The sequence below is a fragment of the Poromitra crassiceps genome (assembly GCF_964638095.1).
Source record: "Poromitra crassiceps genome assembly, chromosome: 2".
In the NCBI taxonomy this organism is placed as follows: Eukaryota; Metazoa; Chordata; class Actinopteri; order Beryciformes; family Melamphaidae; genus Poromitra; species Poromitra crassiceps.
Window position 1 is genome coordinate 99,656,814 of NC_139624.1, and position 15,604 is coordinate 99,672,417.

Consider the following 15,604-nt stretch of genomic DNA (forward strand, 5'->3'; position numbering starts at 1 on the left):
TTTTTCAAATTCAGTGTTTACATGTGTTTTTCAGTATGTACCAAATTTTATTATTATAAAAATTTGTTTTTTATAGAGATCATATCGACATCGGTAAATATCAGTTATCGACCATAACAGCAATGTTAATATCGGTTATCGGTATCAGCCAAATCCCTAGTTCTTAGCCATAGATGTAAAAGTAGGCAACACTTAATTCTGTTTTGAGATCTTTATTTTGACCGTTGCCATCTTGGTTCTCGCACAGTTGGCGTGAGACCAGGGCTTTCCCACAGAGCCGCCTGCTATTGGACTCTGTGATCGGCGAGCTGCACGATCACTGGTCACTGTAGACAGGCGACCCGTCAATCATGCCCCAAAACAGTGGTCGCATTAACCCAATCCATCCATTTTAGGTTAGGTTAGGTTTATTTGGCATTCAAACCAATTACAGATAAACATATACATCAAACATTAAATAAATCATTAAAAAAAACAGATGAATGCCTGGATAGCCCATTAAGCTGGGAAAGTCCTGCTTATTTCCGATGGGGTCCAGTGAGGAACAGAGACTAGACAGAACAAGACATTTGACAGATAAAAGATAAAACACTAAAGCAAAGAATTTACAGATTTTTTTTTACAATGACATGACAGAACTAAAATCTGAATCTGAATCTGAAATTAGCTATAGAGACCAAAACTGTTTTTTGAACCAGGCTGTAAACATGGTAATTATTTCTGCTGTAAAGTCAGGCATTTTAAACATGGGGTGAATGGGGAATGACTGCCTTTTTGCAGCCAGCCTCAAGTGGCCATTCGAGGAACTGCAGTTTTTGGCATTCCCGCATTGGCCTCAACTTTACAAGCCGGAAATCCCCCCTCGTTCTTACCACATCCCTTCCAATGCAGCTCAGTTTCACCATACTTATTCTGCACACTGTAAAGTATTGCAGAACTTGTATGGTTCATTTGTCAATATTGCATTTGGGAAGGGTGTGGGTCAGACCATAGAATTGTTGTTTCCATTTCCCATCCAGTTTCAGCTGTCTCACTGATTTTTTTAAATGTTTTCCTTAGTACCTTCACCTTGGAATACCATGTAGAGCACAAGTTGTTTAATTGGAGGGAAAAGGAAATAAACAGCTATAAAGGATATGATAAGAACCATGGGTACAAACTTTATTTATAGTCTGGTTTCACTGTGACAGAAGGTAAGGGTTCCCCATCATTTCTGGAGATAAAGTTCCTCTGGATTAGTGTTAGTCTTGACTAAGCACTTGTTTAGTGGTCATTAATCTCAAGATCAGATTCGTTTTCACACTGTCCGACATACATTTCCTTTCTGTTATTTAGTTGCTTCTTAATTGTAGGATACATTTGTTTTTGCCTGAACTGGGCTTATTGGTAGTGTCGGGTAAATACAATGGGCTTATGGGTAGTGCCAGCTAAATACAATGGGCTTATGGGTAGTGTCGGCTAAATACAATGGGCTTATTGGTAAATACAACGGGCTTATTGGTAGTGTCGGGTAAATACAATGGGCTTATGGGTAGTGTCGGCTAAATACAATGGGCTTATTGGTAAATACAACGGGCTTATTGGTAGTGTCGGGTAAATACAATGGGCTTATGGGTAGTCTGGGCTAAATACAATGGGCTTATTGGTAGTGTCGGGTAAATACAATGGGCTTATGGGTAGTGTCAGCTAACTACAATGGGCTTATGGGTAGTGTCAGCTAAATACAATGGGCTTATGGGTAATGTCGGCTAAATACAATGGGCTTATGGGTAGTGTCGGCTAAATACAATGGGCTTATTGGTAAATACAATGGGCTTATGGGTAATGTCGGCTAAATACAATGGGCTTATGGGTAATGTCGGCTAAATACAATGGGCTTATGGGTAAATACAATGGGCTTATGGGTAGTGTCGGCTAAATACAATGGGCTTATTGGTAAATACAATGGGCTTATGGGTAATGTCGGCTAAATACAATGGGTTTATGGGTAGTGTCAGCTGAATACAATGGGCTTATGGGTAGTGTGGGCTAAATACAATGGGCGTATGGGTAGTGTGGGCTAAATACAATGGGCTTATGGGTAGTGTGGGGTAAATACAATGGGCTTATGGGTAGTGTGGGGTAAATACAATGGGCTTATGGGTAGTGTGGGCTAAATACAATGGGCTTATGGGTAGTGTGGGCTAAATACAATGGGCTTATGGGTAGTGTGGGGTAAATACAATGGGCTTATGGGTAGTCTGGGCTAAATACAATGGGCTTATTGGTAGTGTCGGGTAAATACAATGGGCTTATGGGTAGTGTCAGCTAACTACAATGGGCTTATGGGTAGTGTCAGCTAAATACAATGGGCTTATGGGTAATGTCGGCTAAATACAATGGGCTTATGGGTAGTGTGGGGTAAATACAATGGGCTTATGGGTAGTGTCAGCTAAATACAACGGGCTTATGGGTAGTGTCAGCTAAATACAATGGGCTTATGGGTAGTGTCAGCTAAATACAATGGGCTTATGGGTAGTGTGGGCTAAATACAATGGGCTTATGGGTAGTGTGGGCTAAATGCAATGGGCTTATGGGTAGTGTGGGCTAAATACAATGGGCTTATTGGTAGTGTCAGCTAAATACAATGGGCTTATGGGTAGTGTGGGCTAAATACAATGGGCTTATGGGTAGTGTGGGCTAAATACAATGGGCTTATGGGTAGTGTCAGCTAAATACAATGGGCTTATGGGTAGTCTGGGCTAAATACAATGGGCTTATTGGTAGTGTCGGGTAAATACAATGGGCTTATGGGTAGTGTGGGCTAAATGCAATGGGTTTATGGGTAGTGTGGGCTAAATACAATGGGCTTATGGGTAGTGTGGGGTAAATACAATGGGCTTATGGGTAGTGTGGGGTAAATACAATGGGCTTATGGGTAGTGTCAGCTAAATACAATGGGCTTATGGGTAGTGTGGGCTAAATACAATGGGCTTATGGGTAGTGTGGGGTAAATACAATGGGCTTATGGGTAGTGTGGGGTAAATACAATGGGCTTATGGGTAGTGTGGGGTAAATACAATGGGCTTATGGGTAGTGTGGGCTAAATACAATGGGCTTATGGGTAGTGTGGGGTAAATACAATGGGCTTATGGGTAGTGTGGGGTAAATACAATGGGCTTATGGGTAGTGTGGGGTAAATACAATGGGCTTATGGGTAGTGTCAGCTAAATACAATGGGCTTATGGGTAGTGTCAGCTCAATACAATGGGCTTATGGGTAGTGTGGGCTAAATACAATGGGCTTATGGGTAGTGTTGGGTAAATACAATGGGCTTATGGGTAGTGTCGGCTAAATACAATGGGCTTATGGGTAGTGTTGGGTAAATACAATGGGCTTATGGGTAGTGTCGGCTAAATACAATGGGCTTATGGGTAGTGTTGGGTAAATACAATGGGCTTATGGGTAGTGTTGGGTAAATACAATGGGCTTATGGGTAGTGTCGGCTAAATACAATGGGCTTATGGGTAGTGTTGGGTAAATACAATGGGCTTATGGGTAGTGTTGGGTAAATACAATGGGCTTATGGGTAGTGTCGGCTAAATACAATGGGCTTATGAAAACACTCAAGAAACAAAAACATACAAGAACTGGAGAACCCACATGAACTGACATGAACAGAAAGTGGTGAAACAAAACAAACAAATAATGAGTAAGGGAAAAGAAAGCGAACATAGAAAACGAAAGCGCAAGTTGATCAGCGTGTCGGTAAGGTTGGAGACTCCACTTGGGGGCGTCCCCTTTGTTTTGCCGCTGCACTCTGCCTCTCTTTGTCTGTGGCTGTGCGACGCAGTATGATGCAGTATGACACTTCTGATTGGCCTCCTCTCTCTATTGACTCACAAGCACGTACACCCACACCCACAGTACAACGTGCAGAGAGAGAAATTGACAAACCAGCATTTTGTGCTTCCTTCCTAATATTTCAAATAGTTCCACTCTTAACAGTTCCACTGAATTTGTGTGGGCTGATTCCTTACAATAAATCATAACCCTTCGTTTTACAGTCACCCAAAGTACTAGGCAAATACCAGCTAAATACATGGTATGAAGATGGAATAGCATGCTGCCAACTTGTGCCAAGTAATTACAGCGGTAGCTAAGTAGGTAAATACTTAGAAATCACAGCAGAGTTACTTAACGCTGGTATGGTATTACTCATTAGGTCAAGCTGGTAAAACATTCAAAATTTATCAGTAAGTTGCAGTAAGTTGGTCCCTTTTGTTTTGCCGCTGCACTCTGCCTCTCTTTGTCTGTGGCTGTGCGAGGCAGTCTGATGTGTAGCAAAGGGATCAGAGACGCAGCATAGCGGAAACTCTTCTGCCACTCTGAGGCAGGCGCACTAGCTTACACTTCTGATTGGCCTCCTCTCTCTATTGACTCACAAGCATGTACACACACACACACGTCACACACACACACACACACACCACATACAACACTATTCTAGATAGCCACTTTGGAGATCCACGAGGGAAATGACAGCATCCCTGCAGCTTGCAGTGTAAAGGAAGCAAAAACAGATGATAAAGAGCTCAATATAAATAGATGGATCAAATGCACATGTAGTCACACACATTACACATAATATGTTACACACGCACATCTTAGCTCATTGGCTGCCTGCTGTGAACGTAGCTCTGCCAGTGTGAGGTTGTAATCCTTTCTCATCATTGTTCGTTGGGCGTGTGCTTTATCTCAACCACATCAAAGTGTGCGAAAAGGTACATGGCAAAGCTGCATGGTAATTGAGTCTCAGTGACATAGTGTGTGTGTGTGTGTGTGTGTGTGTGTGTGTGTGTGTGTGTGTGTGTGTGTGTGTGTGTGTGTGTGTGTGTGTGTGTGGGCACGTCATGCACCCGCTCGTCTCGACCCAACCTGCCCTCTGTCCGAGCTTTATTGGCGCTATGAGCTATATTCGGCACATCGGGTGCCTTGGGATTGTGAATTGATAGGGATGGATTTTGGCTATTCTCAGGGCAAATTGGATCCACTAACCTCCACATGTTTGAAATACCATCACTTACTCCAATGAATATCCAAGCTAACGTTACGTGCCTTGCTGCTAGGGGTGCACCGATCGATCGGCAAGCAATCTGTATCGGCCGATTTTGACCTCAAATATGCGATCGGCGATCGGCAATTTTTTATTTTTATTTTTATTTTTATTTTTATTTTTTATTTTTATTTTTATTTTTATTTTTATTTTTATTTTTATTTTTATTTTTATTTTTATTTTTATTTTTATTTTTATTTTTATTTTTTATTTTTTATTTTTATTTTTATTTTTATTTTTATTTTTATTTTTTATTTTTATAAAAAAAAAAAGCCCTATCACTAATCAGGCTTTCCAACGATATAAAATACAATGCCAATTGGTATTACCGTATTAACACGTTCAGTGCCAGCGACGCCATATGGCGTCATTAGAAATTTACCGTACAGTGCCAGCGACGCCAAATGGCGTCATAACTCCAAATTGTTTTTTTGACGGGGGGGTGTCGATCTAAGCTTCTTACGTCGCCTCTAACAATATTGTAGCTATTGGAGGTCGATAACCTATTTTACAAACCCATTAGGTGGCGACAGCACTCTCCTGATCAGAGAAAAAGGAGCCAAACACACAGAAATAGTCACTGGGGAAAATGAGGAAATCGCATCGCATCCGTCCGTATGCATCGACGTGCCTCCATAAACGAGCACAACGCCAGCTGTGCCCCCAGCAGCAGCATCCGCTGTCACAACTGAGCACCTCCATGTACGCTGCAACAGCACATTCACATAATCAGCCTTATTATTCCGAACTGGAAGCATGCCAGCCCGTGACAAACACACGCGGAACCAAAAAGCTGAATGTCGCGCACCATTCACTGTGTGTGCGCAGCAAACTCAGCAGAGACTGAGAGCCACCAGACACATAAGACACACCCAGGAGGCGTGTGCAGTTGAGGGGGGGGGGGGAGCACGCAGAGCAGCAGAGCAGCATACACTTCACCCAGACAGACCCAGACATCAGAAAATTAGCTTCAGAGTCAGTGATGTGCTTGAAATGTTTAATTTCACAAAAGGCTCATTATCTCAGCTCGTAGAAAAAAAGGGATGTTTTTGCTTCAATCAAGCTATCTTCTCCGGCTCATAACTAAAGAACGGAAAATGGGATCAATAAACTTTTTTTTGCAGGTGATAGAAGAGAGTCTCATCGTTATTTGTGCGTGTTCAGTGTTTACATAGTAATTATTAAAAAAATTATATGACTGTTTTAAAATGCATTGCGGCCTATGTGGCACAGCAAGCAACCTTTTGCCCAAGGGCCGTGGCACTCAAAGTGTTAAAGGGGAGAAATAATCGACCTAAAATAACGTTTCCAAACTTTCTTTGAGGAGTTTATATATCGGTGATCGGTAATCGGTGATCGGTCGATGATCGGTTGGGCAGATATTTCCCATAGGCGATCGGCAGTCGGTGATCGGTGGCAAAAAAACGTGATCGGTGCACCCCTACTTGCTGCCCATGCTGTTGAGTTGATTCAATGTGATAAACAGCGGTCTCTTGTCTTTGTGTGCTTTGTGTGCTTTGTGATGGGTAGGCCTTCATCTGACTCATCCCATCTCATCTCTCTGTTCCAGATACAAGCGAGTCTTCTCAGTGGGCACCCATGGCGTTACCACTTACAACCCTACCACGCTAGAAGTAACAAACCAGGTCAGTATGCAGCCTGTTATAAAGCAATGCTAGCTTCTGTGTCCTTCAGGCGCCTGTTATACTGTAGCTATCGGTGCTTAACAGATGCTTGTGGGAAGTGCTGATCTTGGCTATGTGGCTATTGAAAATCCATTGGAAGCACAATGTTCTCTTGCTAAAAGCGGAAATATTTTTAACTTGTGGTGTTCTGAAGCCATAGCCAAAGAGACACAGTCTGCATGCAGGACATTATGCCCTCATGTAGTGCCTGTGTGTAGACATAGTCTGTATGCAGGACATTATGCCCTCATGTAGTGCCTGTGTGTAGACACAGTCTGTATGCAGGACATTATGCCCTCATCATTTATGCAGGACATTATGCTGTCATGTAGTGCCTGTGTGTAGACATAGTCTGTATGCAGGACATTATGCTGTCATGTAGTGCCTGTGTGTAGACATAGTCTGTATGCAGGACATTATGCTGTCATCATGTAGCGCCTGTGTGTAGACATAGTCTGTATGCAGGACATTATGCTGTCATCATGTAGTGCCTGTTTGTAGACATAGTCTGTATGCAGGACATTATGCTGTCATCATGTAGTGCCTGTGTGTAGCCATAGTCTGTATGCAGGACATTATGCTGTCATCATGTAGTGCCTGTTTGTAGACATAGTCTGTATGCAGGACATTATGCTGTCATCATGTAGTACCTGTTTGTAGACATAGTCTGTATGCAGGACATTATGCTGTCATCATGTAGTGCCTGTGTGTAGACATAGTCTGTATGCAGGACATTATGCTGTCATCATGTAGTGCCTGTGTGTAGACATAGTCTGTATGCAGGACATTATGCTGTCATCATGTAGTTCCTGTGTGTAGACATAGTCTGTATGCAGGACATTATGCTGTCATCATTTATGCAGGACATTATGCTGTCATCATGTAGTGCCTGTGTGTAGACATAGTCTGTATGCAGGACATTATGCTGTCATCATGTAGTGCCTGTGTGTAGACATAGTCTGTATGCAGGACATTATGCTGTCATCATGTAGTGCCTGTGTGTAGACATAGTCTGTATGCAGGACATTATGCTGTCATCATGTAGTGCCTGTGTGTAGACATAGTCTGTATGCAGGACATTATGCTGTCATCATGTAGTGCCTGTGTGTAGACATAGTCTGTATGCAGGACATTATGCTGTCATCATTTATGCAGGACATTATGCTGTCATCATGTAGTGCCTGTGTGTAGACACAGTCTGTATGCAGGACATTATGCTGTCATCATGTAGTGCCTGTGTGTAGACATAGTCTGTATGCAGGACATTATGCTGTCATCATGTAGTGCCTGTGTGTAGACATAGTCTGTATGCAGGACATTATGCTGTCATCATGTAGTGCCTGGTTGTAGACATAGTCTGTATGCAGGACATTATGCTGTCATCATGTAGTGCCTGTGTGTAGACATAGTCTGTATGCAGGACATTATGCTGTCATCATGTAGTGCCTGTGTGTAGACATAGTCTGTATGCAGGACATTATGCCCTCATCATTTATGCAGGACATTATGCTGTCATCATGTAGTGCCTGTGTGTAGACATAGTCTGTATGCAGGACATTATGCCCTCATCATTTATGCAGGACATTATGCTGTCATCATGTAGTGCCTGTTTGTAGACATTGTCTGTATGCAGGACATTATGCTGTCATCATTTATGCAGGACATTATGCTGTCATCATGTAGTGCCTGTTTGTAGACATAGTCTGTATGCAGGACATTATGCTGTCATCATTTATGCAGGACATTATGCTGTCATCATGTAGTGCCTGTGTGTAGACATAGTCTGTATGCAGGACATTATGCTGTCATCATTTATGCAGGACATTATGCTGTCATCATGTAGTGCCTGTGTGTAGACATAGTCTGTATGCAGGACATTATGCTGTCATCATGTAGTGCCTGTTTGTAGACATAGTCTGTATGCAGCCAGGACATTATGCTGTCATCATGTAGTGCCTGTGTGTAGACATAGTCTGTATGCAGGACATTATGCCCTCATCATTTATGCAGGACATTATGCTGTCATGTAGTGCCTGTGTGTAGACATAGTCTGTATGCAGGACATTATGCCCTTATCATTTATGCAGGACATTATGCTGTCATCATGTAGTGCCTGTTTGTAGACATAGTCTGTATGCAGGACATTATGCTGTCATCATTTATGCAGGACATTATGCTGTCATCATGTAGTGCCTGTTTGTAGACATAGTCTGTATGCAGGACATTATGCTGTCATCATTTATGCAGGACATTATGCTGTCATCATGTAGTGCCTGTGTCTAGACATAGTCTGTATGCAGGACATTATGCTGTCATCATTTATGCAGGACATTATGCTGTCATCATGTAGCGCCTGTTTGTAGACATAGTCTGTATGCAGGACATTATGCTGTCATCATGTAGCGCCTGTGTGTAGACATAGTCTGTATGCAGGACATTATGCTGTCATCATGTAGTGCCTGTGTGTAGACATAGTCTGTATGCAGGACATTATGCTGTCATCATGTAGTGCCTGTGTGTAGACACAGTCTGTATGCAGGACATTATGCTGTCATCATGTAGTGCCTGTTTGTAGACATAGTCTGTATGCAGGACATTATGCTGTCATCATGTAGTGCCTGTGTGTAGACACAGTCTGTATGCAGGACATTATGCTGTCATCATGTAGTGCCTGTGTGTAGACACAGTCTGTATGCAGGACATTATGCTGTCATCATGTAGTGCCTGTGTGTAGACATAGTCTGTATGCAGGACATTATGCTGTCATCATGTAGTGCCTGTGTGTAGACACAGTCTGTATGCAGGACATTATGCTGTCATCATGTAGTGCCTGTGTGTAGACATAGTCGTCACTCTGAACATAATAAATCAAGAAAGATGCATGATAGAAACGTCATACTTAAACCACATGTCCTCCTCATAGAATAGTAGATGATCTGGTTAGATTTTGGACCACTTTGCTACTGCATAAATTTGCATTTGGAGGAAAACAGATTTTCTCGTTGACATAGGCATATTTGCTAATTAATGCATTCATTACCCAAATGAAATGACCTCGTTTTATCATTAGCATAACAACAACAGGTTATGTTTACTAGTATATCATGGCGATCATGGTGGTACATTAGGCAGCTGAACTGCCTCTTGCCTGGTTGTGTGTGACTGTAACAATGTGTGTTGTGTCTTGCTGTTGCCAGTGGCCTTATGGAGACATCTGTGGCATCGGGCCGGTAGGAAAGGGCCAGGGCACAGAGTTCACCCTCACCTTCCGCAAGGGCAGCGGCAAGAAGTCCGAAACGCTGAAGTTCTCCACAGAGCACCGCACAGAGCTGCTCACAGAAGCACTGGTGAGGAGCAACACTCACACCTGACCTGTTTACCATTACCACTCTTTACAACAAGCCCGTAGACATGGACGCAAATACATTTATTAACAGCGTCTAAGACGAGAGAAGTCTTTGTGGCTTATTCATGCTTTGTAGTCAGTAGGCGCTTTCACACCGACCTTGAAAGCCGCAAAATGCACGGAAAATAGGATCCGCGCCTCCGATGTGAAAGTTGTGAACGCGGCGGGTTGGTGGCTAATTGTTGTGCGCCTTTCGTTCCGCCAGTGGACTTAGTCACAGCGCCGGGTTACCAGGCAACCCGCCTCCACTTGAAAGCGTAGGAGCGGCAACACGGAAGAACGGTGCGAATGGCCAGCTCATTCATAAAAAAAAGAATACAGGGGAAATCACCTCATGCAGCAAGAAAAGCATAAGTGAAAGTAAAAAAAGTAGCCTATACAATCATGACTGCAGGGGCGGCAGGAGGGATGCTCCGTGCCTGGTAAGTTAGGCTTTATGCTCAAACGATGTTGACATTAGTAGGTAAAATTAACGGATAGGCTATAATAATAAGCTTCAGAGGACTATAGTTGTCTGTGGCGAGTTGGTCTGAGGATATTCCCTCTGGAAACCAGCTCCAGAACTGCAATCTGTCTAGCTAGCCATGTTGTGCATTCCCTTAGAAAAACTACTAACGTTATAGTAGTCATGTGCATTTAAGCCTATACTATGCCCCCGACGAACGTTATGCAGACTGCAGCTGTTTGATATGCGGGCGTCGTCTTTCAGAACGGACGCTAATTAGGCTACTTGATGGGAATCATTTGCTTTACAAAAAACTGGAACCAAAAGATAAGAATTAGCCTTGTACCTAATAGGCTACATGATGATGCATGCATCTGTGATCCATAAAGGCGATCAGATGAATATTGAAAGCCTTGTTACCAATGCTGCATGTGGACAACACTTTCGTGTTTTATCACTAATCACTTTGATCCTTAACGACCGCAGCTGCACGTTGGCTGGCGTACATCGGCAATGTTTGGTTGTTGAATTAATTTGTTCATCATACAGTAGCCTAGGCTACATGACTAACCTATGAAAATATTCATTTGGGCTAGGAGGAGCTGGGTGGAAATGCCTCCGCTCGCCTTTCAATCCGGGAGCGGTGGATGTCACTTGAAAGCACACCCCAGGACGGGAATGTGGCGGTGCTGCTTGGCTGTGTGTGAAAGCAATTTCTGTGGCTAGGCTGCTGCCTTTGCGGGGCTTCTGAACTGCAATTTTGCGCGATCTGTGTGTGAAAGCGGCTAGTGACGGCCGGGTGTTGACCCCAAAAATTTGCCGCAAAATCACAATGTAAATGCAATGTGCTGTTTAGGACTGCAAAGCTTGCAAATCACAGCTCATTTGACTTAGCTGTTTGTCACACATGTAAATCAACAGAGAATTTGTTGGCGTAAGCAAATGAACTCATGTTGTGTTTCCCCACTGGCCTCCCTAATGGAGGTTCCTCTCCATGAGTGTGAACCTGTGAAATGTCTTTGTAATTTTGTAATTAAGACCGTGCATCTGGATCAAAGATAACTGTGTAAACTGACACAATAATATAATATATTTTTCCCCCCTTGCACAGAGATTCAGAACAGATTTCTCGGAGGGAAAAATAACTGGCAGGGTAAGTTCTGAGATACATCGAGAAGAGATTGGAGGGGATTTTTTTTAAATCCATTTCAGTGTATGTTAGCCAGCATGGTGCCACAGCATGCACTGTATGTCATAACACATTATGTCCCTGACTCTCACAGCGCTACAACTGCTACAAGCACCACTGGAGCGACACAAGGAAGTCTGTTAATTTAGAGGTGACCCCGGGCGGCATCGACCAGATCGACCCCCACACCAACCGGGTGGTATGTTCCTACGACTATCGCAACATAGAGGGCTTTGCCGAGGTCTCCGACTACCAGGGGGGCTTCTGCATCCTTCATGGCGGCTTCAGCAGGCTGGTACGCATTCATGACATGGCAATCTGTCTCTCTTCACATTAAAGTGTCTTAATCACAAAGCTGTTCATGAACCCCTCTCTCTCTCTTTCTCAGCATCTGTTTGCCTCAGAGCAACGGGATGACATCATCCGCAGCGCCATAGAGCATGCTGGGAACTTCATTGGTATCATGCTGCGATTGAGGAAGGAGGTCCTGACCTTCGAGGGTTTTGCGACGGACAGGCTCGGGAAGTACAGCTCAGACGAGAGCATCACTTCGCTAGCTGAGTTCGTGGTGCAGAAGATTTCCCCGCGTCACCCGGTTAGAGCACTAAGCTTTTCCCTCAGTACCGTATGTTATGTCTCTTTTTTATTGTTATTATGCCCAATGTGTGTGTGTGTGTGTGTGTGTGTGTGTGTGTGTGTGTGTGTGTGTGTGTGTGTGTCCCTTGTAGGAGCCTGTTAAGCGGATCCTGTGCCTGACTGAGACATGTCTAGTGGAGAGAGACCCAGCTTCCTATAACATAGTCACCATCAAACCCTTCGGAGAGGTGGGCTTTCATTGGCTAGTGACACCAGATCACATGATTTGTCAACTGAAACCTTTGTAGTCAAGGCGACTTTGGTCTCTCTCTGTGGCCACATGTATGACTGGCTGCTCAGTAACAACAGCTTGCTTGCAGTTATGGACTGGAGGGGAGCTTGTAGTTGAGCTGAGGTACACGTTTCCAAAAAGCTTCAAATGCCTGACATAAATCACAAGTTATCAATATCAGTTCTCATGCTTGACCGGTAGCATATAGTCAGGGGTTTCTTCAAAGTGCAGTCAGCGATGTAGTGACCTGAGCAAGGGTTACCGTGGAAATAATTCAAAGTCTTTGTGCTATAACCGCTGTGGGAATGAGCATTTGATATACCTTGTGGTTTCAGTGGTGCAGTGGGTGCTGTACAGTGAGTAAGTCATGTGAAAACCACTGTGTTCATTTCAATATGTATGAATTGCAACACTGCAAGTTAAGCACTTGGGTGAAAGCAGTTGAGTCTGTGTGATAGAAGTAAACCGTTCCCCCCTTCTCTCTCCGTCTTCTCTTTATCTTCCTTTCTCTCGCCTGTTCTTGTCCTCCACCCTCTCTCCCTCCAGGTGTTTGCTCTCATCTGTGATGTAGACAACCCGCAGCTGTTTACAGTAGAATTCATCAGAGGCCAGATCCGAAAGTTCTCCTCCACAGAAAGGTACAGACAGACATGATCATACATGTTTCATTATGTACATAGTACAGGACATCATGATCATACATGTTTCATTATGTACATAGTACAGGACATCATGATCATACATGTTTCTTTATGTACATAGTACAGGACATCATGATCATACATGTTTCTTTATGTACCGTACATAGTACAGGACATCATGATCATACATGTTTCTTTATGTACATAGTACAGGACATCATGATCATACATGTTTCATTATGTACATAGTACAGGACATCATGATCATACATGTTTCTTTATGTACCGTACATAGTACAGGACATCATGATCATACATGTTTCTTTATGTACATAGTACAGGACATCATGATCATACATGTTTCTTTATGTACATAGTACAGGACATCATGATCATACATGTTTCTTTATGTACATAGTACAGGACATCATGATCATACATGTTTCTTTATGTACATAGTACAGGACATCATGATCATACATGTTTCTTTATGTACATAGTACAGGACATCATGATCATACATGTTTCTTTATGTACATAGTACAGGACATCATGATCATACATGTTTCATTATGTACATAGTAGGGGTGTCACAATATATCGTCCCACGAAATTTCGCGATAGTAAAACGTCACGATATGTATCGTTGAGATGAAATCTCATATCGTGAATTTTTTTTTTTTTTTTTTTTTTTTTAAATAGACAAAGAAACGTCTTTGTTTGTTGAAGTTCAATGTGTGGAAAGTAGTTCAGTTGAACAAGTCTCTGAAGAGACACATGAGAAGTTATACAGGAGAGAAACCATTGAATTGAGTTTCTGGCAAAACTGTTTACTTGACAGGAAAAACTGAAGATGCATAAAAAATAGACTAAGAAAAGTCTTGTTGTTTGAGTTTGAAGAAAAACTGAAGATGCATAATGAGAATTTATACTGCTGAGAAACCTTTTAGTTCAAAGTAAATCTAAGTGACGGTGTAACTCATTCTATTTCAAGATAAGCCTTATCTCCAATCTCATGTTTTTTCTAGTTGTTATTGTAATAACAATTTCCCACAACAGCATGTTTTGTATTTGTGCATTTCAAATAAAATACTACTTTTCCAGTCATATATTGTCATTATTCAAGTTTAAAAAAATATTGTTAAAATCGTATCGTATCGTTATCGTGAACCCAGTATCGTGATACGTATCGTATCGTGAACTGAGTGTATCGTGACACCCCTAGTACATAGTACAGGACATCATGATCATACATGTTTCTTTATGTACATAGTACAGGACATCATGATCATACATGTTTCTTTATGTACATAGTACAGGACATCATGATCATACATGTTTCTTTATGTACATAGTACAGGACATCATGATCATACATGTTTCTTTATGTACATAGTACAGGACATCATGATCATACATGTTTCTTTATGTACATAGTACAGGACATCATGATCATACATGTTTCTTTATGTACATAGTACAGGACATCATGATCATACATGTTTCATTATGTACATAGTAGGGGTGTCACAATATATCGTCCCACGAAATTCCGCGATAGTAAAACGTCACGATATGTATCGTTGAGATGAAATCTCATATCGTGATTTTTTTTTTTTTTTTTTTTTTTTTTAAATAGACAAAGAAACGTCTTTGTTTGTTGAAGTTCAATGTGTGGAAAGTAGTTCAGTTGAACAAGTCTCTGAAGAGACACATGAGAAGTTATACAGGAGAGAAACCATTGAATTGAGTTTCTGGCAAAACTGTTTACTTGACAGGAAAAACTGAAGATGCATAAAAAATAGACTAAGAAAAGTCTTGTTGTTTGAGTTTGAAGAAAAACTGAAGATGCATAATGAGAATTTATACTGCTGAGAAACCTTTTAGTTCAAAGTAAATCTAAGTGACGGTGTAACTCATTCTATTTCAAGATAAGCCTTATCTCCAATCTCATGTTTTTTCTAGTTGTTATTGTAATAACAATTTCCCACAACAGCATGTTTTGTATTTGTGCATTTCAAATAAAATACTACTTTTCCAGTCATATATTGTCATTATTCAAGTTTAAAAAAATATTGTTAAAATCGTATCGTATCGTTATCGTGAACCCAGTATCGTGATACGTATCGTATCGTGAACTGAGTGTATCGTGACACCCCTAGTACATAGTACAGGACATCATGATCATACATGTTTCTTTATGTACATAGTACAGGACATCATGATCATACATGTTTCATTATGTACATAGTACAGGACATCCATAGTACAGGAC

General features: G+C 41.9%; 1 protein-coding gene across 1 annotated transcript in view; it reads left to right on the forward strand.

The window, feature by feature from the left end:
• The window catches only part of dnajc13 (DnaJ heat shock protein family (Hsp40) member C13), a 64,186-nt gene that overhangs the window by 11,890 nt on the left and 36,692 nt on the right, over nt 1-15,604 (forward strand). Inside the window, exons 2-8 of the mRNA XM_083652046.1 lie at nt 6,666-6,741; nt 9,978-10,127; nt 11,743-11,784; nt 11,915-12,115; nt 12,209-12,415; nt 12,549-12,644; nt 13,235-13,326. Of these exons, the coding sequence (XP_083508172.1) occupies nt 6,666-6,741; nt 9,978-10,127; nt 11,743-11,784; nt 11,915-12,115; nt 12,209-12,415; nt 12,549-12,644; nt 13,235-13,326 (864 nt within the window). The remainder of the gene's footprint in view (nt 1-6,665; nt 6,742-9,977; nt 10,128-11,742; nt 11,785-11,914; nt 12,116-12,208; nt 12,416-12,548; nt 12,645-13,234; nt 13,327-15,604) is intronic.